This window comes from Leptonychotes weddellii, chromosome 11, assembly GCF_054177405.1.
Source record: "Leptonychotes weddellii isolate Sample4059 chromosome 11, ASM5417740v2, whole genome shotgun sequence".
NCBI lineage: Eukaryota > Metazoa > Chordata > Mammalia > Carnivora > Phocidae > Leptonychotes > Leptonychotes weddellii.
In genome coordinates, this window is record NC_138379.1 from 48,070,801 (window position 1) to 48,094,023 (window position 23,223).

The 23,223-nt window shown below is 36.3% G+C and overlaps 1 protein-coding gene across 5 annotated transcripts in view; it reads right to left on the reverse strand.

Annotated features, from left to right (window-relative positions):
* PGM2L1 (phosphoglucomutase 2 like 1) overlaps nt 1-23,223 on the reverse strand; it is a 104,091-nt gene that overhangs the window by 18,296 nt on the left and 62,572 nt on the right. For all 5 annotated transcript variants that reach the window (XM_081798823.1, XM_081798822.1, XM_081798821.1 and 2 more), the window contains 4 exons: nt 15,883-16,050; nt 12,113-12,219; nt 11,301-11,385; nt 7,405-7,488 (listed from right to left, as the gene is read on the reverse strand). In XM_081798823.1, coding sequence (XP_081654949.1) covers nt 7,405-7,488; nt 11,301-11,385; nt 12,113-12,219; nt 15,883-16,005 — 399 coding nt within the window. In that variant the 5' untranslated portion in view covers nt 16,006-16,050. The remainder of the gene's footprint in view (nt 1-7,404; nt 7,489-11,300; nt 11,386-12,112; nt 12,220-15,882; nt 16,051-23,223) is intronic.

The following is a 23,223-nucleotide window of genomic DNA, read 5'->3' on the forward strand; positions in this document are numbered from 1 at the left end:
TGTTGGAGAGGTTGTAGAGAAAGGGGAACCCTCTTACACTGTTGTTGGGAAAGCAAGTTGGTACAGCCACTTTGGAAAACAGTGTGGAGGTTCCTCAAAAAATTAAAAATAGAGCTACCCTATGACCCAGCAATTGCTCTCCTGGATATTTACCCCAAAGACACAGATGTAGTGAAAAGAAGGGCCATATACACCCCAATGTTCATAGCAGCAATGTCTGCAATAGCCAAACTGTGGAAAGAGCCAAGATGCCCTTCAACAGATGAATGGATAAAGAAGATGTGGTCCATATATACAATGGAATATTACTCAGCCATCAGAAAGGGTGAATATCCAACTTTTACATCAACATGGATGGGACTGGAGATTATGCTAAGTGAAATAAGTCAAGCAGAGAAAGTCAATTATCGTATGGTTTCACTTATTATTGGAACATAAGGAACAGCATGGAGGACATTAGGAGAAGGAAGGTAAAATGAAGGGGGATAGAAATCGGAGGTAGAGATGAATCATGAGACACTATGGACTCTGAGAAACAAGTAGGGTTTTAGAGGGGAGGGGGGCAAGGGGATTGGTTAGCCCGGGGATGGGTATTAAGGAGGGCATGTACTGCATGGAGCACTGGGTGTTATATGAAAACAATGGATCGTGGATCGCCACATCAAAAACTAATGATGTACTGTATAGTGACTAACATAACATAATAAAATTTTAAAAATTAAAAAAAAAATAATTGAAAAAAATAAAATTAAAATTAAAAAAATGATCATGTATTATTTTCACTTTTAGAAGTATACCTTAATAACAACACAAGTAAAATATATCAGGGCATCATTAATGACAACATATTAATATGCATATGCCATAGTATCCAATCATACTCTTAGATCTATAACTATATACTAAAAATAATCTAAGAAATCATAGATATCCGTAAAATTTGATACTATAAAATTTTAGCATTATAAAGTAGTTCTGCAATAAAGAAGAAATTATTTTTCAGATATAAAGTAGAATATATGTCACACCAGATAAAGTCTGTATCAGGAAAGATAATTGGCATGTTAATTACATATACATTTCAGTATATGTGTTTTCAGTACTTAATGAATGAAAATACATTCCATTAAGCTGTCAGTTTGCCAAGTAGCTTGATCAACAAGACATTAGAAACAGTTAACAAAGAAAAGCAAGAAAATGTATTTCTATAATTCATAGGATCTCAAAGTTAGAAGGGACTTTGCTTATAGAATATCTATAATGACTTCTACCATATATATGACAGGACTACCCTCTTTTGCCTTGTGAATGAAGGAAAGAATAAATTTGAATATGTACTATGTACTAAGCTCTGTGCCAAACAAGATGGTAGACTAGATGACCTGAAAATTCTTACTCTTTATACAAACACCTTAAAATGTTAGCTAATGTCAGAAAAACATTATCTAAAATGCATAGCTTAGTTCATAAGAAGAAAAGGGAAACTCCAGGCAATGGGAAAATAGGAAAACCAGAGTGACATAATGCTGTGAGCTGATGGTGTGACTGCCCAGGGTTTGGGAACTGTCCATTTATCTGGTTTTTGAGTTGTAATGCCCATGTGGAACATAGGAAATTGGGAGATCTGAGACTCCCCCCACCCCCACCCCCGCCATCAGTGGAAAGACAGAATAGAAGTTCTGCCCACTAATTATAGAAAGGTGTTGAGGAAGCATGTCTATTCTTCTGGGGTATTAAAAACTTTCAAATCTGAGGTCTCAGTTAACACAGAAAGTGCTCCCAGTCAATGAAACTCCTGGTTCCTGCAAAAATTAAAAAAACAACCAAAAACTGCTCTGAGTGATGTTCCCACATTCCAAGGCACAATAAAGATTCTATCCATAGGCCCTAAAGGCCTATGAATGAAAATTTATAAAACATGAGAAAAAACGCCTAGCCTTTCTCCTTTCCCATTTCTTCTTGCCTTTGTATATGGATATGATGCCTAGAGGTACAACCATTATACGATGTTCACACTTGAAAGAAAGGCCAAAAAAACTGCAGAGATGAAAGGCCCAACAACACTGAGCTACAGAACCCTGCCAGCAGCCACCTACCTCTGGACTTTATGTGTGAAAAATAAACTCCTATCAGCTTAAACCATTTTTGTGGGTTTTCCAAACCTGTAGCAGAAACAATCCCTATCTGATTTAATAACAGAAAAATCCATGCAACAAAACATACCCATAAACAAACTTTAAAAGAAATATGAAAAGGGGCGCCTGGGTGGCTCAGTTGGTTAGGCATTTGACTCTTGATTTCATTCAGCTCAGGTCATGATCTCAGGGTCGTGAGATCAAGCCCCACCTTGGGCTCCATGCTGGGCATGGAGTCTGTTCAGGATTCTCTCTCTCACACTCCCTCTGTGCCTCCCTCTCCCCCGCTCTCTCTCTCTAAAAAAAAAAAAATCTTAAAAGAAATATGAAAGACCTATTAAAAATTATTTAAAATGTTACTGAAGTATGTAATAGAAGTCTTGAAAGAACAGAAAGATACATCCTGTTCATGAATAAAGAGACTCAAAAAATATTATAAAAATATTGAAGCTTCCTAAATTAATCTATAAATGAAATATGATACCAATACAAATGCCAAAATAACTTTTTTTTCCCCAAATGGAAAAAATATCATAATACCATGCATGGAAAAATATAAATAAAGTCAAAGTCAAATGAGGATATGGGGGGAAAATGCCTGCAAAACAGATGACCAAGAGCTATTTTTTACATATACAGAGTTCCCACAGATCACAAGAAAAAGAGCAACAACCCAAGAGAAAAATGGACAAAACCTTTTACAGACATCTGAGGAAAGGGAAAACAAATATCATGCAAATAAATGAAAAGATCCTCAACCTTACTTATAAAACAGGTGCAGATTAAACATAACATTTTCACCTATTTGATTGGCAAAGACCAAAATGATAATATGGAAGGTATGGGATAAAGACCCTCATACACTCTTAGTGAGAGTATCAATTGGTGCAACCACCTTGAATAGAGAGTGACAAATTTTCTTTCATATCTCTTTGACTCAAAAGTTTCACTTCTAGAAATTTATCCTATAGATCAACAGTGCCATAGAAATATAATGTGAGCCACAAATGCAAGCCACTTATGCAATTTTAAATTTTCTAGTAACCACGTTAAAAAAGATAAAAAGAAACAGTTGAAATTAACAGTAGTATACTTCATACAGCCCAATATAGCCAAAATATTATCATTTCAATATGTAATCAATATAAAATTCATTAAATATTTTACATTCTTTTTTCATACTAAGTCTTTGAAATCTGGTGTGTATTTTACGCTTTCAGTACACCTCAATTCAGACTAGTCATATTTTAAATGTTCAATAGCCATAGGTGGCTAGTGGCTAGGATATTGAACAATGCAAATATAAGATGAAAAGAATAAAAGCAACAGCTAACATTTATTGGGCACTAGGCATTTTTCATGCAATATCTCCTTTAATCCTCACTCTCACCCTGTAACCTTGGTTCTATTATTATCCCTAGTATGTTGATGAGGAAACTAAAGCACAGAGAAATGAACTTGCACAGGGTCACAAAGCTCTGAGCGGCACAGACAGGGTTTATTTATTTATTTTTAAAGATTTTATTTATTTATTTGAGAGTAAGCAAGCGAGAGAGCACAAGCAGGGGGAGCAGCAAGGGGAGCAGCACAGGGAGAGGGAGAAGCAAGCTCCCCACTGAGCAGGGAGCCAGATGCGGGGCTTGATCCCAGAACTCTGGGATCATGACCTGAGCCAAAGGCAGACGCTTAACCGAGGCGTCCTACAGCTAGGTTTTAAACCCAACCCATAGTCCTAACTACTATTCTATACTTATTATATAAATCTACTTGCACATATGAACGAAGACATGTAGAAGAACATTCTTTGTAGCACTGTTTATAAGTAGCAGAAAATCAGAAATAAATGAACTGTTCACCAACAGAGGATTGGTTAAATAAATCAGGATTATGGGGAGGCTGGATGGCTCAGTCGGTTAAATGTCCGACTCTTCATTTCAGCTCAGGTCATGATCTCAGGGTCATAAGACTGAGCCCCATGTGGGGCTCCACGCTCAGTCTGGAGTCTGCTTGAGATTCTCTCTCTCTCTCCCTCTCTCTCTGCCCCTCCTCCCACCCATGTGTTCTCTCCTTGCTGATCAGGGAGCCTGCTTCTCCCTCTTCCTCTGGTTCCTCTCTGCCCTGCTTGTGTTCTCTCTCTCTCAAATACATATTCTTTAAAAAAGATAAAATAAAATAAATCAGGATTTGTTATATAGATTTTTAAAGATGAATGATCCTATCAATTGATTGATTGAGAGAATGATCTCTAAGACTGTTTCATACTGTTGTGTGAAAAATGCAAGGCGCAGAACACTCCATATAGTACTCCACCATTTATGGAAAAAAAATGTGGGAGTGACAAATAGATATATGATTACAAGTGCTGGGGGGTAACTAAAACCAGAAATAGTATTTGCTTCTGAAATGGGGTACGGGGGGTGGGGAAAGGAATGGGAGAGATACTCTTCATTGTTTATATACTATTTAACTTTTATCCTTTTTACCTTGTGCTTATATTTTAAGAAAAAAAAAAAAAAACCTTTGAGGCTTTCCTATGTGACAAATATGTTTACCAGCAATGAACATCAAAACAGACTAAGTCCCTTCACCCATGAGTTTATATTGGAGAACAGGGTTGGAGAAGGTCAAACAAACAAGTCAATAAAGAAACAATTCATCCTCAAGATAGCAGATAATCAGAAACAGTGATAAGCTCTGTGAAGGAAATAAACAAGATGATGAGAAAGTCACTGAGGAAAGCCACTTTAGATAAGTGGCCTGGGAAGGTCTCTTCAAGGAAATAACATCTGGGCAGGAACCTGAAGGATGTAAATAAATCTGCAAGATGAAGGCAAGAGCAATGCAAGCAGAGGCAAAACCATTTACAAAGGCTCAGAGATGGGAGAGGGACTGGAGGACGAAGGAACAGGAAGAAGCAGGAGTGTGATAGAACGCAGTGAGGACAGGAATGAATGAAATGAGGTTGGAGAGGTAGGCAGGAGACAGTCCTGTAAACCCGAAAATGGATTTTAGGAAGAACAATGGGAGCGGGGAAGACACAAGCTAGGATGCTGCAGCTCTGACAGAAGATGACAATGCTTTGGAATGGTGGAGGCAGAAGAAGTGAGCAGAAGCAAACACATTCCAACATACTTCTTTTTTTTTTTTTGAAGCTAAATGTGATTTGCTTTGTTTTATTAGAAAAAATACTCAGGCAAGGTCTACAATCATCGGTCAATTAAGAATGACTTACAAGAACATGAGGCAATAAAATAAAAAATACAGGTACAAACTATATATCTGAAACACTTCTATTTGGCAATTTTATAACAAATCAAAATTTTAAAAGAACAAAGGAGATCGCAGATTACTTCGTAGATACAGAATAAAGCAATTGATGAAGTGCTTAAGCAAAAGAAAACAAAAAAAAGTAAAACACACTGCTTTTCTTTTCTTTTCAAAAATAAAATCACATTTGCTACAGATCAAATGGATAATACCCTTATTAAACAACCATTCCAGAATGTCTTCTAGTAGCAGTGCTTTTATTTGCACTTCATTTAATTTTATATGACTCATTTCATGTATATAGCTCTTTACCCCACTGTTAACGAATAAAGTCTCCCATAATTTTTATTCTTTTTAAAATTCTTTAAAGTAAATGAGAAATGACTTATGTATCATGGAACCTTTCCCATTTCCCAACATACCTTTTATTTTTTTAAAAGATTTTATTTATTTATTTGACAGAGACACAGTGAGAGAGGGAACACAAGCAGCGGGAGTGGGAGAGGGAGAAGCAGGCTTCCCGCTGAGTAGGGAGCCCAACATGGGGTGCAATCCCAGGACCCTGGGACCATGACCTGAGCCGAAGGCAGATGCCCAACGACTGAGCCACCCAGGCGCCCCTCAACATACATTTTAGATGTAGAATTTGTAGAACCTGTTTGTGGGTTAAATGTTAGGAGCAAAGGAAAAGGAGTAATCGAGAATAATTTTTCGTTTTTGTTTGGGTGGGTGGTAGTGCCAATTTAGAGACCAGGAAGAATGGGGGAGGAACACATTGGGGTGTGTATGTGAGAGGCTGTGGGGGAATTAAGATCGCTATTCTAGAGACAGTAGTTCTGAAATGTCTGTTAGACATCCCAATGGATATCAAGTAGACACAGCTGGATTTAGGAGTCTGATCTGATGCTCAGAGGAGAGATCTGGGTTGTCAGCTCTCTTTGACAGTCAACTTCTCCTTCCCTGCAATTCTCTTTTTCTCCCTTTGGTTTTGATGGCACTGATCTCTCCTGGTCTTTCTCCTATCTCCAGCACTTCTTCTTTCTCCCTTGCCTTAAAGTTGATATTCCCTAGCAATCCCTTTTGGGCTTGTTTTTTACTATCTACTATCTATCTTATCTGATAGATAAGCCACTTATCTGAGTAAAAGACTTCCAAATACCCTTACATGTTCTAATATATATGATGGCCCCCAAATCTGTAACTTCAGCTTAGATTTCTCCCCCAGGCAACAGATCTATATATCCAGTTGCCTACAGGGTGTTGCTACCTGGTTGACCCACAAATACCTCAAACTTAGTATGTCCCAAACTGAATAATCGTTTCTTCTTTGCCTCTGTGCATGGTAACACTACCCATTTAGCTAGCCAGGGCCCAAATCTTAAATTAGTATTAAATATTCTTTTCCCTAGTAAAACAGAGCTCAGTGTACCTGAAAGACCTTCCATACAAGAAGAAAAACAAATATAAGGCCATGCACTCATCACCCAGGAGCTCCAAACACTGGCTCAATAATGTGCTGTATCCTCTGTTTGCCATTTTTCACCCTTCTCCACCCTGCTTTCTGCCATGGATGCTGACACATCACATGGATCCTATGGCCAATGGGGCATCCCAGTAGAAGACTGGAGGGAAAGGAGAGTAAGATCAAGGTACTGTTCCTCTGGCTCTCCTCCTGCAAACTCTCATTCTTTAAGTTCACAGTACAATATGATTTTGTTTCTAAAATGGTAGACAGACAGGGTGAATTTGGGGATAGGATAGGGAAATCAAGGGCAGGAAGATGCTAGAAGCAAAAAGACCACTGAAGAGATTTTCATAGTGTCCATGTTGAGAAGTAATAAGGGTCATTAGGGAAACATCCTTTGAGGGCTGGCTTTCATGTTTTTATCTGCCTGTCCCCAACATCTAAGCCTGCTCCTCAGCGATGAGAATATACTCAGCACATATTATTTAAAAAAATAAGAACTGTGAAATAAGCAAAGATCAGGAGTCTAAGGTTTACCTTGTATCCATTATCTTCTTTGCGGTTGTGAGAAGCAGTAATCATCACACCTGCAACTGCTTTGAGCTCCTGGACTGCATATGGCTGAAAAAAACAGTAACACCATAATTCCATTTTGCTCTCCAGCTACTTACACATTTGACATAAGAATAACCTTGAGTAAATAGCAGGAGAAGACATTAAGACATAAATAGCCTAAAACTTCAACAATCAACTCCAGATACACTGGGTACGATATAGCTAAAGCCATCTAACTGTTAGGTCACCAATAGCCACCTAACTGATAGACTGAATGGCTTTTTCCTCCTAGTCTAATTTACCTTAGTCCTATAAACTTTTCTTTTTCTTTTGTTTATTTAACAGATATTTAAGGAACACTTACTATATGCCAGACTCTAGAAATATGAGTGATGAATATAATCTTAAAAATGTTAGTGTTGGAAGTTAATTTAGGAATCATCTAATCCATCATATTTTACACATTATAAAATCGTAAGGGAGAAGATTCAAGGGTAGAACAACATAGGTCTACTGACTTCCAATTTGAAGATCTTTATATATACTCCATGACCTTTATAACATAATAGGTCAAGTCACCACCTTCTCTCCCAAAGTTAATTCCCAGGTTGGATTTACCTTTTTCTCTGTAGTAGCTATTATTTGTCAGCCTAGGATATACCCCCTACCCTTCTACCATCACTTCTGATTTCTCTTCTCCTGGCCATAGGGAACAAAAGATCCAGGTCTGATCAGAGTAACTTATTCCCTTGATGATATGATTCAGAGACTGGCTCATAACCACCCAAGCCTGGTCAGAGTCCTTCCCCAAGATGTTTCTTCCGCAGCTAGTCAAAGAGAATTGCCAAGGAGGACCACTAAAAATATCTTCCCTACATACTACAGCAAATCTACCTGTAATGAGAGAGGAAGGCCAACACACAGGAATTGATGGTAGTTGAAGTTGGCAACCCAATGGCAGAATCCTACAGACATGGTCTAGATTCCTGGAACCTCTCTGTTTTCTGTCATTCATTAGAGCTAATTGCTTAGTGATTCCTTCAATTCTTTGAGCCACTCAACACATTTCCAATGAATCACTAGAATGGTTTATAGAGATATTATCTATTCCTCAAACATTTGAGAAAACTTGCCTATAAAATGATTTGTACCTGCCATTTTTTTTTTTAAAGATTTTATTTATTTATTTATTTGACAGAGAGAGACACAGCGAGAGAGGGAACACAAGCAGGGGGAGTGGGAGAGGGAGAAGCAGGCTCCCCGCCGAGCAGGGAGCCCGATGCGGGGCTCGATCCCAGGACCCTGAGATCATGACCTGAGCCGAAGGCAGACGCTTAACGACTGAGCCACCCAGGCGCCCTGTACCTGCCATTTTTAATTTGAGAAGATTTAAAAAAAAAAAAATACCAGTTGAATTTATTTAATGATTACAGGTCTCTTCGGGTTTTCTATTTCTTATCAGTTTCGATGTATCAATTATTCTAGGAAATTGGCCATTTCATCTCAGCTTTCACATTTATTTGCATTATGTTCAGAATACTGTGGTTTTCTTAATCTCTACTGTATGTATTATGCTCCCTTTTAATTTGTCTTTTTTTCTTGAGCATCCTTGCCAAAGGTTTGTCTATTTTTATTAGTCTCTTCAGTGAGTCAACTTCTGCTTTTAGTCATACCCTGTTTTTAAAATTTTTCTATTTAATTGATTTTTTCCTCAGACCTTCACTATTTTCTTTTACTTTATTTAGATTTAGTCTATTTTGATTATAACATACTAAGCTCGTTATTTTTTCATCTTCCCTTTTTCTAATATGTTAAGGATATATATATCCCTTGAAGTAGGGCTTTAGTTATAGTCTATAATTTTTGCTATTTATTATTTTCACTGTGGCTCAGTTTCAAATACAGGTAGTCCTTGCTTTGCAGTTCCAATACACATGAATTTCTGATACCATATTTTAGTTAAATAACACCCAACAACACAGTCTCCCAACAACACATTCAAATTTCAGTTACCATGGTATATTAACTGTGAGAAACTGTATCAAGTGCAAACTTGCTACCTCTTCAGTCCACAAATAATATGTATGTATATAAGAGATCCATCATGATCGGTGACCAATCATGTCACTCTGTTAAAGTCTGCCAGTGATCTGTGCATCTGTTATCAGCTCTCAACAGACAGCAAAGCATGTAGTTGTGTTGCCTCCTTAACTCCTGGTGATAAATCCATGGGATAGTCTGCAAAAATGGATAACTGAAAGAAGGAACTGGCCAAAAAAGATGACAGTGTAGAAAAAGAACAAAAAGTGACAACAATGGAAGGGGAATTTGAATCAAACATAAATGGAATTACAGAAAAACATAGCTGAGAATGTTGACATAGCTGTCATTCAAGAGACTCTAGATGTGCACCCAGATGAGCTTAGTGTAGGTGAACATATGGATATAAATGAGGAATGTGGTTGGGATGAAAAGGATGAAGATGTCCCAGGGGAAGTGATATTAGCAAAAAAATTTCACATTAAGGAACTCTCAGAGAAAAATCGTAACATTGAAAGTACAATGGATAAAATATGGGAAGCTGATCCAAACTTATAAGGGAATGTGACAATTCACCAAGACATAGAAAGGATGCTCACTCATATTAAGTTATAAAACAAAAAGCACATACTGTTTATACTTTTTTTTGTTATAAAGGTATCCTTTCTTTTTTTTTTTTTTTAAAGATTTTATTTATTTATTTGACAGAGAGAGAGATAGCGAGAGCAGGAACACAAGCAGGGGGAGTGGGAGAGGGAGAAGCAGTGAGCAGGGAGCCCGATGTGGGGCTCGATCCCAGGACCCTGGGATCATGACCCGAGCCGAAGGCAGACGCTTAACGACTGAGCCACCCAGGTGCCCCAAAGGTATACTTTCTCTATCTATCTATCTATCTATCTATCTATCTAATTTCTACACCCAACATGGGGCTCAAACTCACAACCCCAAGATCAAGAGTCATATGCTCTTCCAACTGAGCCAGCTAGATGCCCCTGTCCTGTTCATACTCTTGATAAATTTTTTACCAAGAAATAAAATACTTTATTCTCAATGTTTTTAATGTTTTAATTATAGTGTACTAAATAAGTATTAATTTTACTATTTTTTTCTTTCCCTTGGACATTTTAAACCAAGAATAGGGTATTCTTAATGTTTTGACAAAAAACTTTAAAGTTCACAGAACAGTTGTAATTTTCCCATTGATTATTAAGGATCACTGTGCATGGTTTCAGCTTATAGTTATCTTTACAGTCCAGCAATACCATGCAAAGCAAGGACTGCCTGTAGTTTCTAATCTTCATTATTATATCTTCCTTAATCCAGGAATTACTTATATTTTAAAAATTCCAAACATACGGGGTTTTGTGAGTTTCTTATCTCTGATCTCATTGCATTGAGGTCCAGGACCATGGTTTGACAAGCAGTTCTCTGGTGTTTACGGAAATTTCCTTTTTGACCCTGCTTGATAAGAATGAATATCCTACTGAATGCAGTATCTTCACGCACACCCCCCCACTCAGATCAAGCATGCTAATAGTATGTTCAAATCTCTCCTTAGCCATTTTTATCTGCTCGATAAGCCAGTTTCTGAAAGAAGAGTATTAAAATATCAGACCATGACTGTGGCCTTGTCATCTTGTTATAGATTAAAATCTTTGGTGGGTCAACACATGCTTGTTGAATGAAAATAAACTCAGAGCAAAATTTGTTTTCCTTCCTTTCGTCCTTCGTATCACTTAATATAGAACTATAAGCATGACAAAGATTTGAATCCCAGTTGAATTAAGAAATCGTTTTAAGAGCAACAAACTGTACAATCAATAACATGTCACACTTACTACAAAAGGTGTAGGAACATATTTTGAAAAAAGGTACACAGGAACATCTTTGGCCAGTAAGACTGCAGCAGTGAGTTTAGCAAGTCTAAAAAAAAAAAAAAAAGAGAGACAGAGATTTCACTTAGTCCTTAGCTTACCATACATTTTAAAACCCAACCCTCCACAAAATAAATGTTTCATATTATAATTGTTCTGAATATGTAGTAGCCTAATACAGCCAATTCTTAAAATCACTGGTTATTTAGGCTTCATGCTCCAACTTAAAAATGTGAAATAAGATTTTTTTAAAAAGGAACTTAATAAGAAATAGAACTGATATTTTAATTTCTTCCTTTTTCCTCCTCCTTTACTAAGAAATAAAACCCACAAAAGGCAAAAAGAATGGAGGAAAGTGAAATAAGAGACTTTGATCAACAAAAATGCATAATTAAACCCTGAAAAAAAAGTATCACTATCTCATGATTACCTATGTATGAAAATACCCTAAAACTAATTAAATGTGAGTATAATGAGAGAATACAAGCTATACAATCACTCCTACCCAATACGTTGGCCAAAATATTAAAAATCATAACATAAACTATGATGTCATTCTAAATACTAACCCTAAATATTTAAAAATTTTAATCCTGCCTGTAAGAGCTAAAGGTTATAATTCAACCTTTAAAATGCTTCTAGTCCAGCTCTAAAATAAACATTAGCATGTGATCACATTTCTATTTGACAGTTTCCTGTTTCAGAAAGCTTACTACTAATTTTTTTTAAGGTTTTATTCCAACCCAACTTAATCTCTCAAACAATTCACACTGTACCTCTGGCTGCTGCAGCTGCTAGTTACTTGACCCCGGGTGTCATACCCAACAACAAAGCCTCTCTGCTTGAAGTCTGAGAAACATCTTTCAAGGTATTTGTACATTCCCTGAAGCAGATAAACACAAAAGATTAGTTCCTGACTAATACCTGCATTTCCCACAACTTAAAATCTATTATTTTTTATGTGTAGTGTGCAACTTATCGGCTCAAAGGGAACTGGCTTCCGCCTTTATGCTCATGTTTACCAGTGTGGGAACAATACTGTTCAATCCTCAGATGTGAGATGACAAACATTTATTTCCTCCAGTTTCAGACACATTTAATACCACAGAAATATCAATTAAGTAACTATGAAAGCCAATATAATACATAAAACGTTAGGGAAAAAAGAGGGGACAAGAGAGTCAGTATGCTAAAAACAAATTGTTAGAAGAACCAAAAGAAATCTTGCCTTAAGGCTGTAGACAACAGAATTTTGACCATTTTAGGTCCTGCTAAATCATAACACTGAAGCCAACCAAAAGATTTGACTTGTTTATGACACAAACATTTTTAATCAGCAATATAAACTTTTTTTTTTTTTTAAAGATTTTATTTATTTATTTGACAGAGAAAGACACAGCGAGAGAGGGAACACAAACGGGGAGTGGGAGAGGGAGAAGCAGACTCCCTGCCAAGCAGGGAGCCCGATGCAGGACTCGATCCCGGGACTCCAGGATCATGACCTGAGCCGAAGGCAGTCGCTTAACCAACTGAGCCACCCAGGCGCCCACAACATAAACTTTCATTAGAACATTTCTTTCTGTCCTTCCTTCCTTCCTTTCCTTCCTTCCTTCCTTCCTTCTTTAAAGATTTTAAGTAATCTCTATACCCAACATGGGTCCGGAACTCCCAACCCCAAGATCAAGAGTGCACGTTCTACTGACTTAGCCAGCCAGGCATCCCATTAGAACATTTCTTTCTTTTTTTTTTTTTAAGATTTTATTTATTTATTTGTCAGAGAGAAAGAGAGCGAGCAAGCACAAGCAGGTTCCCCACTGAGCAGGGAGCCCGACGCAGGACTCGATCTCAGGGTCCTGGGATCATGACCTGAGCTGAAGGCAGATGCTCAACTGACTGAGCCACCCAGGCATCCCACCCATTAGAACATTTCTATAGATGGCTGATCCCATTTGTAATTCCTTAGTTTTAAAATCTCACAGAAAGAAAATTTCATGAACTAGGAAAATTTGCAGTCAATGGTGACAAAAAAAGAAATGAAGTATTTAATATTGAAATCATCACAAAAATAAACTAGAACCATTTAAGTATCCTATGAATGATTTGCTAACTTTAATAAATGCTTTTATCTCTAAAAATAACACTTCATACTGTAATAGTGCTTTAAAACCACTTTCACAAATGTTGCCACATTTAATCCTTACAACCCTGAAAAGAAAAATGAAGATACTTTTTCTATTTTTGTCTGTCCTTCAACATCTTTTCAAAAAAAGAGTAGCATAAGATTGAAGCTCCACTTAATGACTTGCCCAAGGCCATTCATTCAACTAAAACTAAGTTACTCTAATTTATTGAAGACCTACTGTATGTCAGGCACTGCTAAGACACTATGTGGCAGCACCAGATGAGGCCCTAGTGACTTTCGGACCCCTCTTTCATGGCTCTTTCAAATATAATTGTTCTTTCCAACCTGCTCCTGAAAGAGAACTTCAATCACCTCCATTTTGGCCTTCATCTGTACTATCTAAGCTCTTCTTTCCAGCTTATCTCTTAAATCAGGCAAAAGACCCGGCTGGCAAAGCATCCTGTGATGGGAACCAAAACTACCTACCCCTCCAATAATGTCAGCAAGACCCTTCATGAGGGACCCCAGGACAATGACTAACCTGACCTTTATTGCCGACCTGCACATACCCACTACTTTTGTCCTACACTTTCCTTATATAAACTTAGAAGGTTTTTTGGGCACTTTGGAGACAGTCTTTGAGATTTTTTTTTTTTTTAATTTTATTTATTTATTCATGAGAGACAGAGAGAGAGAGAGGCAGAGGGAGAAGCAGGCTCCCAAGAAGCAGGGAGCCCGATGCAGGACTCGATCCCAGGACCCTGAGATCATGACCTGAGCCGAAGGCAGACGCTTAACCATCTGAGCCACCCAGGCGCCCGACAGTCTTTGAGATGTTAAGTCCACTGTCTTCCCGGTGTTGGCCTCACTGAAATAAATTCCTTTCTTGTTTCACCGCCACTGTTTCTCTGCCTTTGGATTTTGTCAGCAGCAAGTGGCCAAACTTGGGCTGCTTAGGATCCCCAGTCAGGTGCTCTTGCACCTCTGTACTCTGGTTATGAGCTCCCTATGAGTGTGTGTGTGCGAGTGTGGGTATGTGCACGTGAACACATGCTTAATATAGCCCACATTGGTCAGTTTCACCAATTTATTTGTTTCTAAAGATGATGCTGTCCTAAAATCTCACAGAACTTCCTACTATTATCTGGTATAAAAATCTACCTTATCTTATCCCCGTGTACCTAGATTCTGAAAAGGGCTAGGGCTTAAGAATCAGATTCCATTAGGCTTTTCCTCTTCACACAATGGAATCTCAACTCCAGTAAAAATTTACATTTCCATAGAAATTGACTTTCAAACACCTCCTCCAATCCTTTTTGTAAAGTCAAGGAATCTTCCTTTAAAATGAAAACTTACAAGGAAACGACGAATTTATTAAAAAGAGTGACCTGATGCATCTCTGGATGAGGAAAAGAAAGGGGGCAGGGGTACAGAAGTGGCAGGTATCCTACCTATTCAGTCATCTTGTTGTCCCTTTTTCCCCATCCCCTGCATTAGCCTTTGCCTTTAGAGAATTCCCTCAGAACAAGGCTAAGGATGATTTACTGTTTGGCAGTATTGATTAGAATTATATCTACTGAGCAATTCTCTAGTCCAGAACTATTTTTAGTATATGCTAAATGCATTTTAGCCTCAAAGAATAGTTCTCCTTGAATCAGTGGGAATGATTCACTAGAAAAAGAAGTAATCTGTTTCTAAGAGAAATAAATTGTATCATATCATACACTGTCTTAAAGAACTCTCATGGACTATAGGAAACAAACAGAGGGTTGCTAGAGGAAAGATGGGTTGGGGGGGGCAGGTAACTGGGTGATGGGCATTAAAGAAGGCATGTGATGAGCACTGGGTGTTATATGCAACTGACAAATTATTGAACTCTACATCTGAAACTAAGGATGTACTCTATGTTGACTAGTTGAATTTAAATTAAAAAAAAAAGAACTCTCATGGATATGAACACTGTCTTAAAGAACTCTTGTGCATATGGAAAACCACATCAAAGAGAAATATTTTCAACTACATTTTCCAAATACTCTGGTTAACCTTTATCAATGGCCATATACCAAAATGAATAATTCTTTTTTCTAAGTTTGTTTTTTGTATTAATTGGAAATGTCAATATCCATTTCCTGATTTCAAACACAAAGTAACATTGTCAAGAGTTTGACAATGGTCACCAAAAGGACTCTTAATCAGAAAGTTAGTCTATAACCTTGAAGATACACAAATGACTTCTAAGATAAATCTTGTGCAAGACCAAAGGTCAGCATTTATTCTACATTTTTTATTTACAAGAAAGTACCTTCCTAGATATAAAGTTTGGGTTTTGTTGTTGTTGTTTTTTTTTAGAAAGGCACAACCTAATTTAAAAAGCCAAAAAATAGTGTGATAAAAAGTATACATATAGTACTTTGTAATACTTACCTGTGTTGACTGTATTACTGTAAGGTCATTAATATAGCAAAATCCTGCCCCCATAGCAGAACGAAGTCCTGCAGTCCCAAAAGTCATTCGGCAACAAAGACGATCTCGCAGCTCCTTGTTCATCCCATTCCGTAACAGATTTTCAATCTGCTCTTTTGTTTTGGGATTCTATAAAAAAGTATTAAGACTTAATCAGGATCACAAGCAGGGTCCTAATATGAAGCCCTTCTGAGGAGCCAGTATTACGCATATATCACAAGGTTCTAGACAAACTATAAATTCCACAGTGCTACTGATCAGTATTAGTATGTATAATAAAACAATACTGGCCATTTACTGAGTCCCCCAAGGAGTCAGGCCCTTACTGGAGTCCATTTACATATCTCTAATTGTCATAGCATATTTTGTAACAATATTCAAGAATTTTTTTTAACAAATTGATAAACTTAAGAGCTATGGATCCAAAATAAGCCTCTTAGTCAAAAAAGAACATTAATTAGAGTCTATATTAAGTTTTAAAAGAAATATGGAAGCTATTGGGCAAAAGCCATCAACACATGCTGACCAACTACTTCCTAAATCTCTGTGATTCAAAGTGACCAGATAAGCCTTCCTGCTCTTTAAAGTCACAGAAAACCACGTGACCATAAAATGGTCTTAGATATTAAATGTGGACTTAGCTAAAAATGAGAATGAAAATTCAGTCCAAACTTGGCTTGCCAAGCAGGACACAGCAACACCTGTATTTTAAGATTCTGTGTTTCATTATCACATCTTTTACCTTATTTTCATAAAGCTCAAGGATGCCCCTGACTGAAATAGTACTTCACAAACAATTAACAAACTTCAAATAGAAATGCAATAAAAATTAGAATAAAACTTGAATGGAATTTTCCAGTATTTTCTTTTCAAGAGTAAGAATCAAATACTACGAAAATAAAGTGAACCACAACTTCTCCCTTCCATTATATATATATAGTATAGATTTAGTCCATACTAAGAGCTTAGATCTTCTACATCTATAGCCTATACAATGATAATGAATATTCAGAATGATAAACCAAGGCACCTACAAGGTGTTAAATATTAGAGTATATTTGTACTTGCAAAGAAATAAAAACATATTAATATATATTTAAACAAAAAGGTTTTCTGGTTATAGTGGAATTAAAGTAACCAGAGTACATGCCACAAACTAATGAGAAGCCATGGAAATTCTGATTAACTGAAATTGTAATCTGCTAAAAATGCATAGAGTGTAAAAAAATATATATATATACACACATATATATACCATATACATATATAAAATATACATATAAAACCTTGACTCAAGGAATTTTTTTTTTTTTTTAAAGATTTTACTTATTTATTCATGACAGACAGAGAGAGAGAGAGAGAGGCAGAGGGAGAAGCAGGCTCCCAAGGAGCAGGGAGCCCGATGCGGGACTCGATCCCAGGACGCTGGGATCATGACCTGAGCTGAAGGCAGACGCTTAACCATCTGAGCCACCCAGGCGCCCTCAAGGAATCTCTTTTATAAATGGCACACACTAACAAATACATAGGCTACATAAAAATATGAATAGCTCTTTTTAAAAAAAGATTTTATTTATGTGAGAGAAAGAGAGCCATGTGCACGAGTGGGGGAGGGGCAGAGGGGAAGAGAGAAGCAGACTCCCCACTGAGCAGGGAGCCCCACGCAGAGCTCCATTCCAGGACCCTGGGATCATGACCTGAGCAGAAGGCAGATGCTGAACCAAGTGAGCCACCCAGGTGCCCCAAAATATGAATAGCTATTAAGAGAAGAATCTAAACAATAAGATGACCTGGGCTACTATATATTATTCTAATGTCTAAGATACCACCAGATTTGATACAGAGGTCAAAGAGACTAGAAGAGGGCTAACATTTAAAAATAAGTATAAGAATGGCAAAAATTGAAGACTAAAAAAACCTCCATTCTGTAGAGGGTACATGGCAGTGTCATATAGTTAGTGACACTGAAATTGGGATAGTCCTGGGGCACCTGGCTGGCTTAGTCAGAAGAGCATGCGACTCTTGATCTCGGGGTCATGAGTTTGAGACCCACACTGGATGTAGAGATTACTAAAATTAAATAAATAAATTTTATTTAAAAAAAAAGAAATTGGGATAGTCTTTTTAGAGTTTCAGCCACTATCAAAATTTAAACTGCATATGTCTTTTGGCCCATAAATTTCTCTGTCCACAGCAATATCTTCACCCAAACAAAAAAAGATTTATTCATACAAGAATGTTGATTGCAGCAATTTACTGGTAGTAGTATTATCACCATTGTATTGATAAAGAACCTAAGATTTCGAAGGGAGCCTAGTAACACAGAGCTAATATTAGAGGTCTAGACAGGATTTGAATCCAGGTTGGTCTGGCTCTAAATCCTATACCATCTCACTATAAACAACAAAATAATTATGTAGGGCAGGCTAATAATGCTTCTAATAATAAACTCCAACTGTAAAGTAAAACATTATTCCTTTTGATTACAGCTAAATAAAAATGATCTACCAGACATGAATACTATTAGGTTACTGAGTACTTCCTAATGTTTAACTGTAGAGCTAGGAGAGTAGGACCTAAGAATTCCATTCTCTGTTATAAACATCACAGCTAGTCCTAACCTAATTCCTGGTTCTGAAAAAGCGTATAAATTAGAGAAAAACAAAAATGGATTAAAAATCATGATGCATTAGACATAAGTATATTTTTATGGTAAACAGTGCTAAGTGATTATAGTGACAGGCATATGAAATCTACTTTAAACTTAGATTTCTCCACTATTTTATAGGTAGACATTAAATTAGATATTGATGTCACAAGTGTTTTAAAATATACCTAAAGGGCTATCTATGTAGCCATGATTACCATATATTTTCCATTTAGATGAAATTGAATTTGTATTTTGTTGTTAAAACCTTCAAATGACTATGATTTTTATAAGCTATCATATATGAAGATTCTAAAGAACTACAAATTATTTTTTAAATACTATTTCCACATAGAACTCAGATGTATTAAATGAAAAGCAGAAGCATATATAATGTGTTTTGTGTAAAAAGAGGCATGTGTATACTTATGTATCATTCCAGAAATTATCCTTGCAAATATGAGAGACTAAAAATAGTGATTATCTCTGATGGGGAAACCAGGAGTGAGGTCTGAGGTAAAAAGTGACTTATTTTTATTGTACAGCCTTGGTACTGTTTGGATATTTTATGGATGTATTACTTATTTTATGGTAAAAATTAGGTAAATATCTATGATGGCTGAGAAAAACTATTATTTGTGTGTCTACATGAATACTTTTTACTTCACAAATTGTTCTTTTTAGAACAGCACTCACAGAAGGCTATTAATAAAACATATATTGGAGCTTTCTCAAATACAAATTATTGTTCACTTAATAAATGTGCTCTCGGGGCGCCTGGGTGGCTCAGTTGGTTAAGCGACTGCCTTCGGCTCAGGTCATGATCCTGGAGTCCCTGGATCGAGTCCCGCATCAGGCTCCCTGCTCAGCGGGGAGTCAGCTTCTCCCTCTGACCCTACCCCCTCTCATGTGCTCTCTCTCATTCTCTCTCTCTCAAATAAATAAATAAAAAATCTTTAAAAAAAAAAAATAATAAATAAAAAAAATAAATGTGCTCTCTTCAAAAAAAACAAAAGAAAACAAAAAACAAAATAAACGTGCTCTCTTATTTACAATGCACTCATTACTTGAGGATAGGAGCAGCCTAATCAGCCAAAAAAGAAATAATTGGTTCCACTGGTGTCAACTATAAAGAAAGCACCTCTAAAATTATACTGTAAGTCTGTGGAGAAGTTATATGATTTACATACTTCTTGGTAATGCACTTATTGATCTACTATATAAAATGAAAATTAATTATTTAGAAAGTAAATGCTTTCAATCTGAACTAAACTTGCTCTTAACTAGTATACTTTAGAATCCTAATAATTTTATTACCCCAAAAAAGTAATCCTGCAGAAAATCCAAAAAGATTTTAGTGACTGCTAGCATTTTCTATACTTCATCAGGAATAAAGCTGATTGTTTAGTAGGAAATCAGTAAGCTAAAGATACAGAATTAAAGCCATGCATTATTTTCAAATTTTACCTGTTTACCCAAAATTTTCCTTTAGGTTCTAATCCTATGGATTGCTGCAACTTTATATGGCTGAAATGAAGAAAAGAAAGTGTCTTCTTACCTAATACTCTGTAGAGTTCTGTTTTTTCCATAGTGTAGGTCCATAAGGTCCAAATTCAAAGAAAACATAAAAGAACTGATTTACCAAAAAAAAACCCAAAAAACAAAAAAACTTCTAACAAACTTCTTACAAACTCTCATAAATGTGAATAAAGCTATATACCAGACCAAACTCACTCCAACTCTGCCTGCATGAAATGAAAGTACTAGTACTCACTTACGAAGGATTATTTTGGACTCACCCAAGCTTTTCTGAACCTATTCAGTTCATAATTAGGGGGTTTCTGTATTATTTATGTGTAATAAATGTAAATGTATATAAAAGTATGTGAAAGTAATTAATCATCATTTTATAAAACAAATCAAGTTTGTCAATGAAGAATTCACCTATAAATCTTCTTTCCTACTTCTTTTATAAACCTAATATTTGTATAATTTTTATACAACTTGAATCTACTCTATTAATATTCTAGTACTAAACCTAACAGCATAAAAGCAATTTAAAATGTGACCTTCATTGTTTAGAAGATTAGACCAGATCTAAAAGAACATAATATATATTCACAATCCAAATCCTAATATTGTTATATATCTAAAGATGAGGCAATATACAAAACTGACTTTTTAGTGGCTCAAATATATCTAAAATTGCCAAGCTGCAAACATTTTAAAATGTTACTGACAGAGGCTGGTGTCTAAACAATAAATACCAGTTTTATATAACTACAGAGAAAAAAATATTTAAGTTTTTTTCTAAACAGAAGTTAAAATAGGAAACGGCAGTCTGAAAATCTGAAGGGTAAACATTTACTTCTGAGGGTCAGCCAACTTGAAGAGCCAAATCTAGAGACCTGAAGCAGAACATGTTTTCCCAACCAGATGCTTCCTTACTGAGTCCAAAATATACTCTTGCTGACCAATAATTTTTTCCCATTAAAGGGTCTTTGTGTAATTACAAATTTTATTTCTCAATCTTTAAAATTTCTTTTTCATACAGAAGTATAGTTGACATACAACACTGTATTAGTTTTAAGTAAAAACAGTGATTTGATAATTCAATAGATTACACAATACTCACTATGATAAATGTAGTTATGCCATCTGTCACCGTATGTTAATACAATACAATATTATTGACTATATTCCCTATGCTGTACTCCTCATCTCCATGACTTGTTTATTTTATAACTGGAAGTTTGTATTTCTCAATCCCTTTTGCCTATTTTGCACATGCCTCCACCCCACTCCCCTCTGGCAACCACCAGTTTGTTCTCTGTATTTATGAGTCTGTTCCTGGTTTTTGTTTATTTGTTTTGTCTTTTAGATTCCACATATAGGTAAAATAATTTCTCATTTTAAAAAAATTTATAGAAATTAGCATAAATTAAATTGGCTTAGATAAATTTGAATGACTATTCTTGTCATATAAAATGAGATTTCTTTAATAATAATGGCTTAATAAAATTTGAGAAATAACCACTTAATGAATATAAGAATCATATCCAGGAAATAAAGATTCTAACTACTCAAAAAGCAGAAAATACAATTCCAAATATAATATATTATCATTTAAGTATAATACTAAATATACCAAAATTAGTGTGAAAGATGAAAATATTGTTGTGTTTTTTTTAAAGATTTTATCCATTTATTTGTCAGAGAGAGAAAGCAAGCAAGCACAAGCAGGGGGAGTAGCAGGCAGAGGGAGAAGCAGGCTCACTGCCAAGCAAGGAGCCCAATGTGGGACTCCATCCTAAGGGATCATGACCCGAGCCGAAGGCAGATGCCCAACCAACTGAGCTACCCAGGCGTCCCAAAATACTATTTTATTTCAAAACTTAAGATTACGTAGACAGTCTTTTTTTTTTTTAAGATTTTATTTATTTGACAGAGAGAGCACAAGCAGAGGGAGAGAGACGGAGAAGCAGGCTCCCTGCTGAGCAAGGAGCCCGATGTGGGACTCGATCCCAGAAACCTGGGATCATGACCCGGGCCGAAGGCAGCCGCTTAACCGACTGAGCCACCCAGGTGTCCCCAGTCTTTTTTTTTTTTTTTAACAAAGCACACACATTGAGCCGAATTTTACTGTTCAATAATATAGTCATACTCAAGTATCTATTAAGCTTTAAACAAACAATATTTCTCATATAAGGCAGTCAAAATACATTTCAAGTGTTTGCTGTTTTTCTCTAGGTATTTTGACACATACTTTTCTTGACTAAAAAACAAAATAATGTCTTAATTAAAAAAAAAAACAACAGAAAAAACACCATCTCAGATGCAGAGAAAGCATTTGAAAAATTCAACACCCAATAATTATTTTTATATTTCTCAGTATATTTTTAATAGTAATTCCACGAGGCATCTACCCAAGAGAAATGAAACATATTCACACAAAGACCTGTAAATGAATTTTAATGGTAGATTTATTCTTAACAGTTGAAACCTATTGTCCATCAACTGGTGAATGAATAAACAAATTGGTACATCCATAAAATGGAATAACATTTAGCAACAAAAAGGAATAAACTGCTGAAATATACAACAAAACAGATAAATCTCACAAGCATTTTGTTAAGTGAAGGAAGCTAGACACAAAAAGTCTACCTATTGTATGATTTTTGTAAAGGCAAACTATAGGAACAGTAAAGAACTATTACAACTCAACAATAAAAAGACAATCCAATTTAAAACAGGGCAAAGGAGGGTGCCTGGGTGGCTCAGACGGTTGAGTGTTTGACTTTGGCTCAGGTCATGATCTTGGGGTCCTGGGATCAAGCCCCTGGAATGAGCTCCTGGAATGAGCCCGGCAGGATCCCTGCTCAGCGGGGAGTCTGCTTCTCCCTCTCCCTCTGACCCTCCCGCACCCCTGCTCGTGCTCTCTAATAAAATCTTTAAAAAAATAAAAAGGGGCAAAAGATTCACTAAAGAAGACATATAAATAGCCAATTACCTATAATAAGTATTGATTCATGCTACAATATGGATGAACTTTAAAAATGTGCTAAGTAAAAGAAGGCAGACACAAAGGAGGCCACATACAACAACAGTATGCTTCCATTTATAGGAAAGGTCCAGAATAGGCAAGTGTAGACTGA